The sequence below is a fragment of the Phodopus roborovskii genome, unplaced genomic scaffold (assembly GCF_943737965.1).
Source record: "Phodopus roborovskii unplaced genomic scaffold, PHOROB, whole genome shotgun sequence".
Classification (NCBI taxonomy): domain Eukaryota; kingdom Metazoa; phylum Chordata; class Mammalia; order Rodentia; family Cricetidae; genus Phodopus; species Phodopus roborovskii.
The window spans coordinates 22,484,575-22,502,023 of record NW_026125295.1 but is presented as its reverse complement, the minus strand read 5'-3'; the positions used below and the strand labels follow the sequence as shown (position 1 = coordinate 22,502,023).

Below are 17,449 nucleotides of genomic sequence, written 5' to 3'. Positions count from 1 at the left end.
ATGTTGGGAGCGCGGCCCCGCAGCCCCAGCTCCGACCCCTGCAGCTGGGCACAGCAGCCACAAGGACCCAGCCCTGCCAAGCGCCGCCGCCATGAGCCCCCAGCGTCTCCTGACCTGGAAGCGCCCACCGGGGCCGCCAGCGAAGCGCTCACCTCCGTCGTGGTCCTGGCCGCTGGCTGTGCCATGCAACTTCAGCTGGATGGTGTCGACCTGCTGCTGGAGCCCGAGCCCACCTCGGTAATGCAAGTGTCGCTCCCGGGACACACCTTCATCCTGGTCCCCGAGGGCCTCCAGCCTTCCGCCCATCTCGGACAGCCAGGGTTTTCGTCCACCAGCCCACAGGAAGCTGCTCTCCTGCACGTGCCCCAGGACCACCTCGTCATCCCCCAGCAAGGACCCATCTGTGAGTACATCCTAGACAATTCCTATCTAGACGACGCCTGTGATGAGGATGAGGACTCTGGCTTCCTGTCACCCTGGACAGATGCTCCAGCTGATCAGGACTCTGAACTCCTTTCCTCCATCATCAGGATACCCAGCCCTTGGCCTCAGAACTTCATCCTGGAACCACAGCTTCAGGTGCCCTCCCCTAATGCAGAGCCATGTTCTCCAAGGTTTATCTGGGACTTGGACAGCTACCTGCTGGGACCTTTCCCCACCTCACCACTGCAGCCTCTGCCTCCATCTCCTCCTCCAAGTCCCCAAGAGCAGGGCCCTCCCCGCTCTCCACGGGCCCCGTGCAAGGCCAGGAGGCGACTGCTCTATGAATGAACTACCCCGCACAAATCCTGATGCCCCTCAAGTGAGAAGTTTCTCTGCCCCTAGATGCAATGCACTTAGTCACCTGTTTTAGGAGTAAGAGTGCCACTCTTGCCAACACAAAGGACCGCAGTCTCTTGCCGAGGGCCCTAACAGATTCCTAGAAGTCCTAGAGGTACATTCCCAACACCCTCTGTTTACCTGTTTGGTCTCTAACCAAGAAATAAGTAGGTTTCTTATGCTCTCGGTGTCCTTTGGTGTTTTTCCATGAATTTTTGAAGAGTTGGACATCACTAACCTCCTTGGTGTTTCAGGCTGCACTCTTGAGAAATGGCCCAATACCGTGATGAGCGATGATGGCCATTTAACCTTAATGTACTAGTATGCTCTCAGCAGTCTCCGGAGCTGCTGGTAAACCTTCCTTTTCAGTCTCTTCTTTATAAATGAGAGTTATGGTGAATTTTACTAGCTGTTTCCAGCGTGCACCAGGATATGCATTTATTTTGGGTTTTTTTGTTTGTTTTTTTTTTTGTTTGTTTGTTTGATGCTGTTGTTTTGTTGTATTTATTTATAGACAAGATCTCACTATGTAGCTCTGGCTGTCTCAGAAGTCACTATGTACTCTTAGAAGTCAGGCTGGCCTTGAACTCATAGAGATCCACCTGCCTCTGCCTCCCAAGTTCTGGCATCAAAGGCCTGTGTCACAGTCCCTGGCTTGCATGCTTTTTATAATATGTTCACATCAAAAATTCACCAGTAAACTAATGGAAAATGTTTTTGTTACTGTTACTATTCCACATTATTTTGTGTTTTAAATTCTGAAATTATTTTTATCCGATAAACCTAACTTGTAATGTTTTGTATGCAATTACCATTTTTACCTTATCTTATTTTTTTTAATGTTACTGGTAAAGGTGAAGTCGACAAGATGATTCATAAAATCACAGCTGTTCAAATTTAACAACATACTTAACCAAATCTTTCCTCTATGTTCTCAAGCTAACCACAATTTTCATCTTCTAGGGACTATATATCTGTTTCTAACTTCTTTTTGCATTAATGCAGATTTAACTTAAAATGTCACACTTGATGGGCAAGCATTTTAATACAGTTACATCCCTTGCTCTCTCCTTTGCATTTTGAGACAGGATCTCACTAAGTTGCCCGGGCTAGCTTGGTACTCATTCTTTAGCCTAGAGCTATCTTGAATATGGAATCCTCTGCACCAGCCACCAGAGGAGTTGAGACTATAGGCCAGAGCCTATCTCTTACACACAGCTTTTTTATTGTTTAGTTTATTACTGATGTATATTTGGGTGAATGTGTGTGAGTACAGGACCATATCTGCCATCCCGTGTCTGTACCACAGCACAAATGTGGAAGTCAGAGGACAACTCAGAAACCACTTCTCTCCTTCTACTATGAGTTCAGGGGATGGATTCAGGTCATCGGGCTTGTATAGTGAATACTTTTCCCCCATTGATACCATCTCTCACCTGCCCAAAAACATATGCTTTAACAGTTAGCTCCACTACATCTGCCGAGCATGAGTTTGTGTGATAGACTCTTAGAATTTTATACTTGAAAATGTTATGATTACATACTAAGTTTTGTTTTTTCAGGATTCTGAAATTTATTTAACCTGGAATAGAGATGGTTCAGTGAAAATCAATGGGCTATAAACCACTGTATGACTTTTTTTTTTTTTAACAAAAGTTTATTCTTAAGTGCACAATAGACCCCCAGCACAATGTTTCATTCTAGACATTGGTGAGGGGAAACTTTCAATAGAAGTGGAAAGAATCAAAGGGCATCAGCATCTCAGTCCAAAAATAAACAAATGCTTAAAAACCACTCTTTAAAACTCAGCCTTCTCAGTTCCGCCTGTGGCCAGGTGCCCTGCCCTGAAGGCTTCACTTTTAGTTTCTTCTCTTTTTGCCCATTTCTACTTGAAACTTTGATCTTCCTCCTCTGTCTCTTTAGCATGTCCATTGGGCTGACTTGAGGCTTCCAGCCACCTTTGTGGAGTGTGTGCTATCTGTCATCTGTTTCCCCAGCCCTTGATTCTACACAATTACTCTGAATTCTAGCATATTCTTGGCTACATTAAATACATTAATTTAGCATTTCACAATTTTGGGGGTCTAAATAAATGTTCATCTGAACAAAATAAATACTGTGTGTGGGTTTGTTTGTTTTTGTACATTTTAGTTTGGGGGATTTGAAGTGTTTTGTTCTTGGTTTGTGTTTTTGAGACAGGTGCTATTTAGCCCAGGCTGGTCCAGAAGTCCTGATCCTCCTGCTTTAGTCTTCCAAGTCCAAGGATTATAGGTGTGTGCCACCACTTCTGGCTTCATTTTACCTACTTAAAATATTTGTTTGGTTTTTCATGTCACATGGTTTGTTTGTAATGTGTCTACAAGGAGCTATTTCTATTTGGCTTGACTGAATGTAGTTGACTGTGTTTGTTGAAAATTGTCTTTTACCCACAAAAAGACACTGTCTCAGAGTCTCGCCCATCCTCAGGTTGAAAATTTAACTAAATATATCATGGTAGTGCTCCACCTGTCTATTATGACTCATTGTGTTTGTTACTTTTCTGTTACTGCGATAAAAATATGATCAAAAGCAACATAAGGGTCAGGTGGTGGTGGCACACACCTTTAATCCCAGCACTCCCGGGAGGCAGAGGCAGGCAGATCTATGTGAGTTCAGGGCCAGCCTGGTCTACAGAACTAGTTCCAGGACAGCCAGTGTTAGACAGAGAAACCCTGTTTCAAAACCTTAAAAGGGGTGGGGGTGGGTAGCTTATGGTTCCAGAGGGCTGTAATTAACAGTGGCAGGGAAGCATGGCATGGCTGCCAGAGAAGTGGGCTCGCTCATCACATTTTCATCCTCCACACAAAGAAAACAGAGAGGGCAGAAAGTGGGGTAAGGCTATAAACCCTCACAGCCACTGTCTTTAAATTAAAGCCACACAGTCTTTAAATTTCCCAGTGACATCTCACAAGCCAGGCCTCCATCTTCTGCACAGCTCTCAACACTCTTATTTTCCCAGATCCTAAAGAACAGCCCACAGAAGTCTCAACACTCAATGGCTTTTCTAGCCCGAAGTCTTAAAGTCCTTCCACAATCCTCCCAAAAACATGATCAGGTCTGTCACAATCATACCCCACTCTGCTGGTATCAACTTGTTTTAGCTAGGGTTTCTATTGCCACAACAAAACAGCATTACCAAAAAGCAAGTTGGAAGGGAACAGGTTTATTCAGCTTACACTTCCACATTGCTATACATCAGCAAAGGAAGTCAGGACAGGGACTCAAACAGGACAGGAACTTGGAGGCAGGAGCTGAGGCAGAAGTCATGAAAGGGAGATGCTTACTGGCTTGTTTCCCTGCTTAGCCTGCTTTCTTATAGGCAGGACCACCAGCCCAGGGATGACAGCACCCACAAAGGGCTGGGCCCTCCCAAATGATCACTTACTGAGAAAATGCCTTAAGCTGGATCTCATGAAGGCATTTCCTCCTTTGTCTCTGGTGACTCTAGCTTGTGTCAAATTGACACAGCCAGTATAGCCACCCCTTTGACCTACTTCCATCTGGCAAGATTCCACCATCTTAAAGATTCCAGAATCTTCCCCAAATAGTGCTTCCAGCTGGAGACTATGTATGCAAACCTATAAGTAGATATTTCTCATTCAAGTCACCATACTTATAATGTCTTAATAATATAAAATAGTTATAACACAATTCTATTAAATTCTATTAAAGTATATCTGTAAGAAAATTCTCATTTCAAGATTGCATTAATTTTTCAAGGTGTTTATTTCCTTATTTTAAATCTTCCCCTTAAAGTAAGGGGCTTGCTTTGTGGATGTTACTTGAATAGAGTTTACCTTTTTGTAAATGTATTTATTCATCATATTGGATTGCCTCATTGCTCAGCAGTTTTCTTTGGTGAACACAGTGGGAGCAGGAATTCGCCTGTTTCATCCTGCATGTTCAGCTCCTCATAGGAATGGAAACCTTAATTACTACAACTTTCATTCTCAGTCCAGTAAATACATTAAAATGTCAGCTAGTTAGTCAACAACTGGATTTACTACTTACTTTCTGGTTCCTATTTAAGGTGGAGGTGTAAAAGCTATCCATGCTATTAGCCAGTGAGAAAGTTTACATGCCACAATACTAACCTGCCAGGCCAGCTATGTCCACTGGTGCAACATTGGTTGGAAGGTTATGGGAATAAACAACTAATTTGGCTTTGAGGCTTGTTCCACAGGAAGGAAGTCATGCCTTGAATACAAGTAAGCTTGATCAAAATCTGTGGCTTGGAAGTCATAGGTCCTAGAGTAGAACCTAATGCTGTTGTATTGATAAATGGGCATGTTGTCAAACTGCCTTCTAAATATTTACATTTATTCTTGTAGATTAGTGCTACCTTCAGCCTTGGTCAGGAAAGCTTCTCTCAGTAGTGGTTAGCAGCTAATACAGAAACCCACAACTGTTAAAATGCTAAGAATGAGTGGGTATCTTGTGTTTGACCCTAATGAGATATCTGTTTCAGCTGCACCCCCATATCCAGCATGATAAAGCTTAGGCAACATCACAGAAGAGAGGGTGGAAAGACTAAAAACTGAAGGATGAGGAGGAGAGCTATGAAATGCTGACTTTGATGTGGCCACTGCAACTCATGAAGTCATTGTAGCTGTTGTTACCTGCACAGACATGCATAGGACGAAACCAACGAGATCAGTCAACATTACAACAGGCAGCACCACTTGAACTCAGTGGGTTACAGAGGGAAGAGGAGGGGAGGATGAGAAGGCATGAAGTGGGAAGGGGGGCATGTTAGAGGTGCCTTGGGAGAATAAGGGGGACTTGGAAGTGGATGTGAACAAGGTACATTGTTTACAGGTGTGAATTGTCAAAGAATACCTAAAAGGCACTGTTAAAATGAATACATAACCAAAATAGAAGTTGGCATGTCTTCTGGGTTTGTTTGTTTGTTTGTTTGTTTCTGGAACTTTCTTGAACTTTAAAAAGAAAAGAGGTTTATTTGACTGGTAACTTTTAGAAATTGAAGAGTATAGGGCTAGAGAGGCGGCTCAGAGCTTAAGAGCAGTGTTTGCTCTTCCAGAGCAATTCCCAGCAACCACATGGTGGCTCATGACCATCTATAATGAGATCTGGTGCCCCCTTCTGGCATGCAGGTATACATGCAGGCAGAACACTATGCATTTAATAAATAAATCTTTAAAAAACAAAAAAGAAACAAAGAAAAGAAAATATAAATTGAAGAGTATGGGACAGATATCTGACCATCTTTAGAAAGGGCCTTCTGGCTACATGAAACATGCCATAACTAAGACATATTGTGGTCATGCAGGGAGCCAGAGAAATGCAGTGACCTGCTTTTCTCTTTTTATAACAGCCCGTTTTTACAAAATTGAGTTCCTGTGAGAGCCAAATTGATCTTTTTGAGAATCATGCCTCTAACAAGCTAATTAGTTCCCACAAGGCCTCTGCATTAGCTACCACTCTTTCGATCTAACGAAATACCCCACAAAAGCAATTTAAGAAAGGAGGGTTGTCATTATTATTATTATTATTATTATTATTATTATTATTATTATTGAAACAATCTTGTTTTACGTACCAATCCTAGTGCCCTCTCCCTCCTGTCCTGCCATCCCCCCCATCTCCCCGTTGCACACCCCCCCTCAATTCACTCCTCACAGGGAGTGAGCCCTCCTATGGAGAATCATGAAAGTCTGTCACATCATTTGGGCCAGAGCCTAGGCCCTCCCTGATCTGTCTAGGCTGAGCAAGGTATCCCTCCATAGGGAATGGGTTCCAAAGAAGCCAGTTCATACATTAGGTATAAATACTAGTTCCATGGCCAGCAGCCCCATAGACTGCCCAAGCCCCCCCCCCAGCTGACACCCACATTCAGGGGGCCTAGTTTGGTTCAGCTGTCAGTCTGAGCCAGTGAGATCCCACTTGCTCAGGTTTCCCAATATGGTCTTGACACCTTTGCTCATCACCACCCCCAACCTCTACAACTGGACTCCAGGAGTTCAGCCCAGTGCTTAGCTATGGATCTCTGCTTCTGCTTCCATTAGCTAATGGATGAAGGCTCTAGGGTGACATATAAGGTAGTCATCAATCTCATAGGGGAAGGGCATTTAAGGTAACCTCTCCACAATTGCTTAGATTCTTAGTTGGGACATCCTTGTGGACTCCTGGAAATTTCCCTAGTGCCTAGTTAATGGCTCCCTCTATCAAGGTATCCCTCTCCTTACTTTCCTTTTCTGTCCTTCCCCCAACTTGACCTTCCTGATCCCTCCTGTTCTCCTCCCCCTCCCCTTCTCCCCTTTTCTCCTACCTCATGCTCCCAATTTACTCAAGAGCTCTTGTCTATTTCCCCTTCTTGGGGTGGCGGGTTTAGTCCCACATACGTCTCTCTGAGGGTCTTCCTTGTTTCCTAGCTTCTTTGGGGTTGTGGATTATAGGATGGTTATCCTTTGCTTTATGTCTAATATCCACTTCTGAGGGAGTACATACCATATTTGTCATTCTGTGTCTGGGTTACCTCACTCAGGATAGTTTCTTCTAGTTTCATTGTTTTGCCTGCAAATTTCAAGATGTCATTGTTTTTTTACCAAGGAGTAGTACTCCATTGTGTAAATGTACCACATTTCCTCTATCCAGTCTTCAGTTGAGGGGCATCTAGGTTGCTTCCAGGTTCTGGCTACTATAAATAATGCTGCTATAAATGAACATAGATGTACAGATATCCTTGTGGTGTGGGTGTGTATTCTTTAGGTATATGCCCAAGAGTATTATTGCTGGGTCTTGAGGTAGATAGATTCCCAATTTTCTGAGAAACCACCATATTGATTTTTAAAGCAGCTGTATAAGTTTGCATTCCCACCAGCAATGGATGAGTGTTCCCTTTAGTCCACATCCTCTCTAGCGTAATGGTGTTTTTCATTTTAGCCATTCTGACAGGTGTAATATGGTATCTCAGGGTTGTTTTGATTTGAACTTCCCTGATGGCTAAGGATGTAAAGCACTTTCTTAACTGCATTTGGGCCATTTGAGATTCCTGTTAAGAATTCTCTATTTAGTTCTATACCTCATTTTTTAAATTGGATTATTTGATGTTTTGGTATCTAGTTTCTTGAATTCTTGTATATTTTGGAGATCAGTCCTCTGTCAGATGTGGGGTTGGTGAAGATCTTTTCCCAGTCTGTGGGCTGCCATTTTGTCTTGTTGACTGTGACCTTTGCCTTACAGAAACTTTATAGTTTCAGAAGGTCCCATTTATTAACTGTTGATCTCAGTGTCTGTGCTACTGGAGTTATGTTCAGGAAGTAGTCTCTTGTGCCAATTTTTTAAGGGTACTTCCCACTTTATCTTCTAAGAGGTTCAGTGTGTCTGAATATATGTTGAGGTCTTTTATCCATTTCAACTTAAGTTTTGTGAATGGTGGTAGATATGGATCTATCTGCATTCTTCTACATGTCAGCATCCAGTTATGCCAGCATCATTTGTTGAAGATGCTTTTTTTCCCCATTATATAATTTTAGCTTTGTTGTCAAAAATTAGATGCCCATAGGTATATGAATTAATTTGATTTGATTTGATTCCATTAGTCCACCTGTCTGTTTTTGTGCTAATACAAAGCTGTCTTCATTACTATAACTCTATAGTAGAGCTTGAAATCAGGGATGGTGGTGCCTCCAGAAGTTTGTTTATTTGTGCAGGATTGTTTTGGCTATTCTATGTTTCTTGGTTTGTTTGTTTTTCAATACGAAGTTGAGTACTGTTCTTTCAAGGTCTGAGAAGAATTGTGCTAGGATTTTGATGGAGATTGCATTGAATCCATAGATTGCTTTAGGTAGGATTGCTAATTTTACTATCCAAGAGCATGAGAGATCTTTCCATTTTCTTGTATCTTATTTAATTTCTTTCTTTAAAGACTTAAAGTTCTGCCATACAGGTCTTTACTTGTTTGGTTAGAGTTACCCCAAGATATTTTATGTTGTTTGTGGCTATTAGGAATAGTGATGTTTCTTTGATTTCTTTCTCAGCCTGTTTATCATCTATATTTAGGAGGGCTACTGATTTTTTTTTTCTTTTTTATTTAATCTTGTATCCTGCCACATTGCTGAAGGTTTTGTTTGGTTGGTTGGTTGGCTGGGTCTTTTTGTTTGTTTTTTTGTTTTGTTTTGTTTTTTGGCTCACAATTCAGATATATGATCCATTGTGGTGGGGAATAGCAGGAGACTGAAGCAGTTGATTCCATCATATTTTCTTAGGACAGCAAGTGATGAATGGTGCTTTTCATTGAATCTGGGATCTCAGCCCATAGAGCAGGGCTGCCTGCATCTAGGGTCAGGTTTTTCACCTCAGTTAATCTAGTGTAGAAAGCCCCTTACAGAAATTACTGTGAATAAATTCCCAGAGTGGTTCTAAATCTTATCAAGTTGATGATCAAAAGCAGCCTCTCCCTTGTAAACCTGATGCCCAGAACATCACTTTTAATCCATAGCTTTTTATCTGTTGGTCCCATACATTTATGACATTGAAGCAAAATGCCTTCAGTCCAACGTCAGATGTCTCCATGGTCTTTAATGGTTCCAATAGAGTCCATTCATACAATTATCTCTTCTGAAACTCAGTTTCTTCACTGTGAGCCCCTATAGCAGCCAAAAGGAATTTGCATACAATAACACACACCAAACATCTTCATTCCAAAAGGAAGAAATGTAGGTACAGAAAGAACAGATAGGAGTGAAGACTGACTACAAAACCCAGCAGGGCAAACATCAAATCCTGAAGTTCCTGTCCAGGATCTAGGGTTTAGGATTAAACCTCATGGGCTCCAAAGAGCATGGGAAGCACTGTCCCTCTGTTCCTGCTGCCTGTAGTGCACGTAGCCTTTTTCTTAAGCTGGTTCCACTTCTAGCCTACAGCCATGCTTAGGAGATACCCATAGTTTGCGTGTCTCTGACTACCTGGGATCTCCGCTGCAAATAAGGCTTCACTTTCTGAGCTTTAGAACTTCCTTTCAAAGGCTCCTTTCAGGAACTCTGCTAGCATGTTGCCTGGGCTCAGAAGCCTCTGGAATTTTTTGCACAAGTCTCTATGACACCCTCAGCCTTGTATCTTATATGTCTGTAAAACCAGTACTATGCCCCCCTCCCGATCGCAGGGCCTCTGCTAAAGAGGCCTCAGCTGGAGAGTGTCATGTCCCAGCTAGATCCGCCTAACGGTACACAGAAACATCCTGAGTATCAGCCCAGCCTTTGTCCCCCATCGCCAGGCCTTGGCTAGAGGTGAGTCTGGGACCAATTCGGGTGGACTCTCCCCTACACCCTTCCCCGGGAATTCCCTGGGTTGGCCCCGATCTCCCTGCCCCTGTGTCCTGTCTCCATCGAGAGCGCTCTTGGAGCTCTGATACACCCCCACACACCCCCACCAAAAGCCTGCCCTCCCCCTACCCTGTGCCCTATCCTGCCCACTGTCCCACCGTTCTGGTTGAGCACTGGAACAGAGGGCAGAGCCAACAATCCAGACACCTTCGGGGAACTTCCGGGAGCAGCTCTGAGCACACTAGACCTGCCTATCCAGGGACCACCCATAATATCCACTTGCCTGGTCTCCAACACCCACCGCCAGTCCTCTACTGGAGTTCTGGGCCCCTCCCAGAGATCCACCTATCTCTGCTGGACCACTCTGAGTTCCTGCCAGCAGGATCCTTGATCCCCATCACAGGGCCTCTGCTAAAGAGGCCTCAACTGGAGAGATCTAGCTGGGCTAGATCTGCCTACAGGCACAAGGAACATCCTGAGTCCCAGCCTTCGGGATCTTTGACCCCCATCGCCAGTCTTCTGCTGGAGCCTGATCACTGATTCCCATCGCTGGGCCCCTGCCTGTGGAGAGACCTCCTAGAGAGCTTGGACCACCCAGAACTACAGACACCGAACCTCTGACCCACCTAAGCCCACCAGGGAAGTACCATAGAGAGAGGGAGAGACCCCACCAACACCTACTGGAAGAAGCTATGGGAAAATGGCAATATAAGAAAACACCTAACAAAGCATGACACCACCAGAATCTAGGGAATCTACACCAACTAAACCGGAACACAACAAAGCAGATGAAGCAGAAGAGAATGACTTAAAAATTATCGTCATAAAAATAATAGAGGCCCTCAAAGAAGATGTGAGAAAATCCCTTAAAGAAATGAAAGAAAAAACAAACAAAAAATTGGAAGAAATAAACAAATTTCTTAAAGAAAGTACAGAAAGCCAAGAAAAAAACAATTAAACAGGTGAAGGAAACGGTTCAAGACTTGAAAATTGAAATAGAGAAAATAAAGACAACACAAACCAAAGGAATGCTGGAAATAGAAAAACTGGGCAAACAATCGGGAACTACAGACACAAGCATAACATACAGAATAAAGAAAGAATATTAAGAGCAGCAAAGGAAAAAGGACAGGTAACATGTACAGGCAGACCTATCAAAATTACACCTGACTTCTCCATGGAAACTCTCAAGGCCAGAAGGTCCTGGATAGATATTATACAAGTACTAAGAGTCCACGGATGCCAGCCCAGGCTACTATACCCAGCAAAACTCTCAATCACTATAGATGGAGAAAACAAGATATTTAATGATTTTCACAATACTTATCACAAATCCATCCCTACAGAAAGTTTTGGAAGGAAAACTCCAACCCAAGGAAATTAACTACGCTCACAAAGATGTAGGCAACAGATAATCCCACTACACCAGAAACCAAGGGTAAAGCAGAACAAATATATTCACAATACCACTGCCAACAACAAATCTAAAACAAACAAGCATTAACATCAATGGTCCTTACTCACCCTCAACATTAATGGTCTTAACTCACCTATAAAAAGACACAGGCTAACAGAATGGATACCAAGACAGAACCCATCCTTCTGCTGCATATAAGAAACACATCTAAGCTTCAAAGACAGACATTACCTCAAGGTAAAGGGTTGTTGGAAAATGATCTTCCAATCAAATGGACCCAAGAAGCAAGACGGTCATTTCGTATTCATTGCAGGAGAAATCCATCAACACAAAGTCTCAATTCTGAACATCTATGCCCCAAATACAAAGGAATCCACATTCATAAAAGAAACGCTACTAAACTCAAACCTCACATAAAACCTCACACACTTATAGTGGGAGACTACAACACACCACTCTCAACACTAGACAGGACCACCAATCAAAAACTCAACAAAGAAACAAAAGAACTAACAGAAGTTATGTCTCAACTGGATTTAACAGACACCTACAGAACATTCCATCCAAACACAAAAGAATATACCTTCTTCTCTGCTCCAAATAGAACCTTCTCTAAAATCGATCACATACTACGGGCATAACAAACCTCAACAGATACAAGAGAATTGGAATAGTCCTCTGTATCTTATCAGACCACCATGCTTTAAAATTGGAATTCAACAACAACAGAAAACCTACAAACTCATGGAAAATGAACAATGTGCAATTGCACCACACCTGGTTAAAAGAAGAAATAAAAAAGAAATTAAGGACTTTCTAAAATTCAACGTGAATGAGGACACAACACACCCGAACTTATGGGACACCTTGAAAGCAGTGCTACGAGGGAAGTTCATTGCACTAAGTGCCCATATGAAGAAAACAGAGGATAGTCACATAAGAGAATTAACAGCGCAACTGAAAGCCTTAGGACAGAGAGAAGCGAATTCGCCCTGGAGGAGTAGACGCCAGAAAATAATCAATTTGAGGGCTGAAATCAACAAAATAGAAACCAGGAAAACAACAAAAAAAAAATCAATGCAACTAAGAGTTGTTTTTTTTTTTTTTTTAGAAAATCAACAAGATAGACAAACCTTTATCCAAACTAACAAAAAAAAAAGCAGAGAGAGAACATACAAATTAACAAAATCAGAAACAAAAAGGGGGACATAACAAAAGACACAGAGGAAATCCAGACAATGTTCAGGTCATAATTTGAAAACCTGTATTCCACAAAATTTGAAAATTCAAAGTAAATGGACAAATTTCTGGATAACTATCACTTACCAAAATTAAATCAAGAGCAGGCAAACAAGTTAAATAGACCTATAACCCACAATGAAATAGAAGCAGTCATTGAAAGCCTTCCAACCAAAAAAAAAAAAAAAAAAAAAAAAAAAAAAAAAAAAAGCTCAGGGCCAGATAGTTTCAGTTCAGAATTCTACCAGAAATTCAAGGAAGAACTAATACCAATACTCCTCAAATTGTTCCACACAATAGAAACAGAAGATTCATTACCAAACTCTTTTACAAGGCCACAATAACCTTTGTACCCAAGCCTCACAAAGACACAACTAAGAAAGAAAACTACAGACCAATATCCCTGATGAACATCGATGCAAAAATACTCAATAAAATACTGGCAAACCAAATCCAGGAATACATCCAAGAAATCATCCATCTTGACCAAGTAGGCTTCATCCCTAGATTGCAGGGATGGTTTAACATACGAAAATCTATCAACGTGATCCACCATATAAACAAACTGAAAAAGAAAAACCATATGATCATCTCCCTAGATGCTGAAAAAGCCTTCAACAAAATTCAACACCCTTTCATGATGAAGGTCTTGGAGAGATCAGGGATAACAGGAACATACCTAAACATAATAAGCAATATACAGCAAACCAACAGCCAACATTGAACTGAATGGAGAAAAGCTTCAGGCAATTCCTCTAAAATCAGGAACAAGACAAGACTGCCCTCTCCATATCTTTTCAATATTGTACTTGAAGTTCTAGCTAAAGCTATAAGACAACAAAAGAAGATCAAAGGGATCCAAATTGGAAAGGAAGAAGTCAAACTGTCTCTATTTGTAGATGATATAATAGTTTACATAAGCGACCCAATAAACTCTACCAGGGAACTCCTACAGCTGATAAACACCTTCAGCAAACTAGCAGGATACACGATAAACTCAGAAAAATCAGTAGCCCTACTTTATTCAGACGACAAGAGGCTGAGAAAGAAATCAGAGAAACACCACCCTTTACAATAGCCACAAACAACATAAAGTATCTTGGGGTAATGCTTACCAAACAAGTGAAAGACATGTATAATGAGAACTTTGTGGCTTTAAAGAAAGAAATTAAAGAAGATACCAGAAAATGGAAAGATCTCCCATGCTCTTGGATAGGTAGGATAAATATAGTAAAAATGGCGTCTTTCTAAAAGCAATCTACAGATTTAATGCAATCCCCATTAAAATCCCAGCACAATTCTTCACTGACCTTGAAAGGATAATAATCAATTTTATATGGAAAAACAAAAGACCCAGGATAGCCAAAACAACCCTGTACAATAAAGAACTACAGGAGGCATCACCATCCCTGGCTTTAAGCTCTACTACAGAGCTATAGTTCTGAAAACAGCCTAGTATTGGCACAAAAATAGACAGGTAGACCAATGGAATCAGATCGAAAATCCTGATGTAAACCCACACACCTATGAACACCTGATTTTCGACAAAACAGCTAAAAGAATACAATGGGGGCAGGAAACCATCTTCAATAAATAGTGCTGGCACAATTGGATGATGGTGTGTAGAAGACTGCAGATAGACCCATGTCTGTCACCATGCACAAAAATCAAGTCCAAATGGATCAAAGACCTCAACATAAGTCCAGCCACACTGAACCTCTTAGAAGAGAAAGTAGGAGGTACCCTTGAACAAATTGGTATAGGAGACCGCTTCTTGAACATAACTCCAGGGGCACAGACACTGAGATCAACAATTAATAAATGGGACCTCCTCAAACTTAGAAGCTTCCGTAAGTCAAAGGACACAGTGGACAAGACCAAACAGCAGCCCACAGACTGGGAAAAGACCTTCACCAACCCCACATCTGACAGAGGGCTGATCTCCAAAATATACAAAGAATTCAAGAAACTAGTCAAAAAAAAAAAAAAAAAAAAAAAAAAAACACCAAATAACCCTATTTAAAAATGGGGTACAGAGCTGAAGAAAGAATTCTCAAAAAGGCTGAAAGGCACTTAAGAAAGTGTTCAACACCCTTAGCTATTAGGGAAATGCAAATCAAAACAACTTTGAGATACCATCTTACTCCTGCCAGAATGGCTAAAATTAGAAACACCAATGACAACTTATACTGGAGAGGATGTGGAGAAAGGGGAACACTCCTCCACTGCTGGTGGGAGTGCAAACTTGTACAGCCATTTTGGAGATCAGTGTGGCAGTTCATCAGGAAAATGGGAATTAATTTACCACAGGACCCGGCAATTCCCCTCTTAGGCATATACCCAAATGATCCACATCCATGTACAACGAAGACATGTGTTCAACTGTGTTCATAGCAGCATTATTTGTAATAGCAAGAACCTGGAAGCAACCTAGATGCCCCTCAATTGAAGAATGGATAATGAAGATGTGGCACATCTACACAATGGAATACTACTCTGCAGAAAAAAATAATGGTATCTTGAAATTCGCAGGCAAGTGGATGGAACTTGAAGAAACCATCCTGAATGAGGTAACCCAGTCACAAAAAGAGGAACATGGTATGTACTCACTCATATGGATTTTAGACCTAGAGCAAAGGATCACCAGCCTATAATTCACACCACCAAAGGAACTAGGATACAAGGATATAAGAGATTCATATAAAGTCCCTCACAGAAGGGGGAAGGGACAAGTCCCCCAGAGCACAGGGGAAGTGGGGAGAGGGCAGTGAATGGAGAGAAAAGTAGGGGAAAGAGGAGAGGAAAGCATTCCACTAGGAAGATTGAGTCAGGGTAGGGATAGAAGACAGAAGAGAGTGAGAGAGAGAGAATGAACATAAAAAAGGGAGCCATTATTGGTTTGAAGAGAAAACTGAACCTAAAGAAAGGTCTAGAGACCTACAAGACTGCTGCCAACTAACAATTTGAGCAACTGTGGAAAGGCTACCATAAATGCCCTTCCCAGATAGTGAGATCAACAAACTTATCTACCATCATGGAGCCCACATCTAGTACCTGTTGGAAACAGAAGCAAACACCCATAACTAAACACTGAGTCGAACTAGAATCCAAATGCAGAGGGAGAGGACAAGACCATGTTGCAAAAACACATAGAAACAGCTGACCTGAACAAGGAGTAGCTAACGGGGCCCCAGACTGATAGCTGGGAATCCAGCATGGGACTGACTCAGGCCCCCCTGAATATGGGTCTTGGCTAGAAGGACTGAGCAGTCTAAGGGACCTCAGACGTGGAACCAGGATGCATTCCTGGTACACAAAAGACCTTGCAGACACATCCCCCATGGAGGGATAACTGCCTTAACCTAGAGGCAGGAGAGAAGTCCTAGTCTCTACTTCAAATGACTTGACAGATTTACATGACCCCACCTGGATGGCATTGCCCTACATGTGGAATTGGGGTGGGAGGATGAGAGGGGAGGGTGGTCAGGGTGCATGTGAGGGAGGAGAGAGGGTAAGATGGAGGGAGGGAAGGACAGACGGAGGGATGGAGGGGCGGAGAGGGAACTGGGATCAACATGTAAAATAAAAACATAATAATAAAAAGAAAGAAAAAGAACAAAGAAAAAAACAGGACTATGTGAACAGTGCTGCCAAGTTCTACTGTCAACTTGAGATGGAGCCTAGCTCTTTGTATTGCAGTTGCAACAGCCTCTCTATTCATCTCCATCTTACACTGGGAAGCTCTTCAGTTGCATTCCCAGTTTAGTTTCTATCCTTGTAAATAATATCTGGTCATTCTGAAGAGTCTGGCACCCTATCTGATGAACTGTGTCCTCTATTGCAAGAGTCTTATAACCTAGATGCTACATGTGAGCCACGATTCTAACAAATCTTCAAAAAGAGCACTCTAAAAGTGCCAGCAAAATATCTGATTATATTTTAAGGCCATATATAATTTGTAAAATGAATTCTTCACCAAAGCTGAAAGTGATGACAAACCACACACCCAGAGAGGTGATGGTACTGAATCAGAGAGTGGCCTTGAGTGTATCTACAATAGTGGCTCTCAACCTTACTAATGCTGAGACCCTTTAATACAGTTCCTCGTGTGTGCTGGCTGACCCCCAACCATAAAACTATTTCATTTCTACTTCATAGCTGTAATTTTGTTACTATTTGAATCATAATATAAATATCTGATATGCAGGATATCTGGTATTCAACTTGCCCCAGGGGTTCTTGACCCACAGATTGAGAACCACTGATCTAAAACTTTAGAATTTTAGACCTACAGCTTTGGTTATGACAACAACCTGTTTATGGAAGACAGAAAGCAAAACTCAGTGGTCATACTCCCTGAAAGAAAGCCCAGGCTTCCAAAATAATGATAACAAGGAGGGAAAGAGGCTACACAGGTCAGAAATAAGATTGGACCTGACTCAGACTTGGCTCTAGGTCAGATGAAACACAGTCTGCTTGGGGAAAGGGGTTAACACACTCCAGGGTGGATGGGTAGCTGGGATAAAGGCAAACTAGTCTTCTCTGGGGCAAATACACTATACCCAGGACTAACTTGATTGTCCATGAGCTCCAGGCTCTTACTCAAATATCAAAGACCACATGAGGAAACAAAGCACTAGAAATAAAAAAG

The 17,449-nt window shown here is 42.1% G+C and overlaps 1 protein-coding gene across 1 annotated transcript; it reads left to right on the top strand.

Moving 5' to 3' along the window:
• LOC127238085 (proline-rich protein 23A3-like) lies at positions 1-876 on the top strand. Its single transcript, XM_051206547.1, has one exon. It carries the CDS (start codon positions 1-3, stop codon positions 769-771), a length of 771 nt encoding a protein of 256 aa, XP_051062504.1. The 3' UTR covers positions 772-876.
• Positions 877-17,449: the final 16,573 nt, after the last annotated feature.

Coding starts and splice junctions, on each gene's coding strand:
- LOC127238085 (XM_051206547.1), top strand. CDS start 1: ATGTTGGGAGCGCGGCCCCGCAGCCCCAGCTCCGACCCCTGCAGCTGG.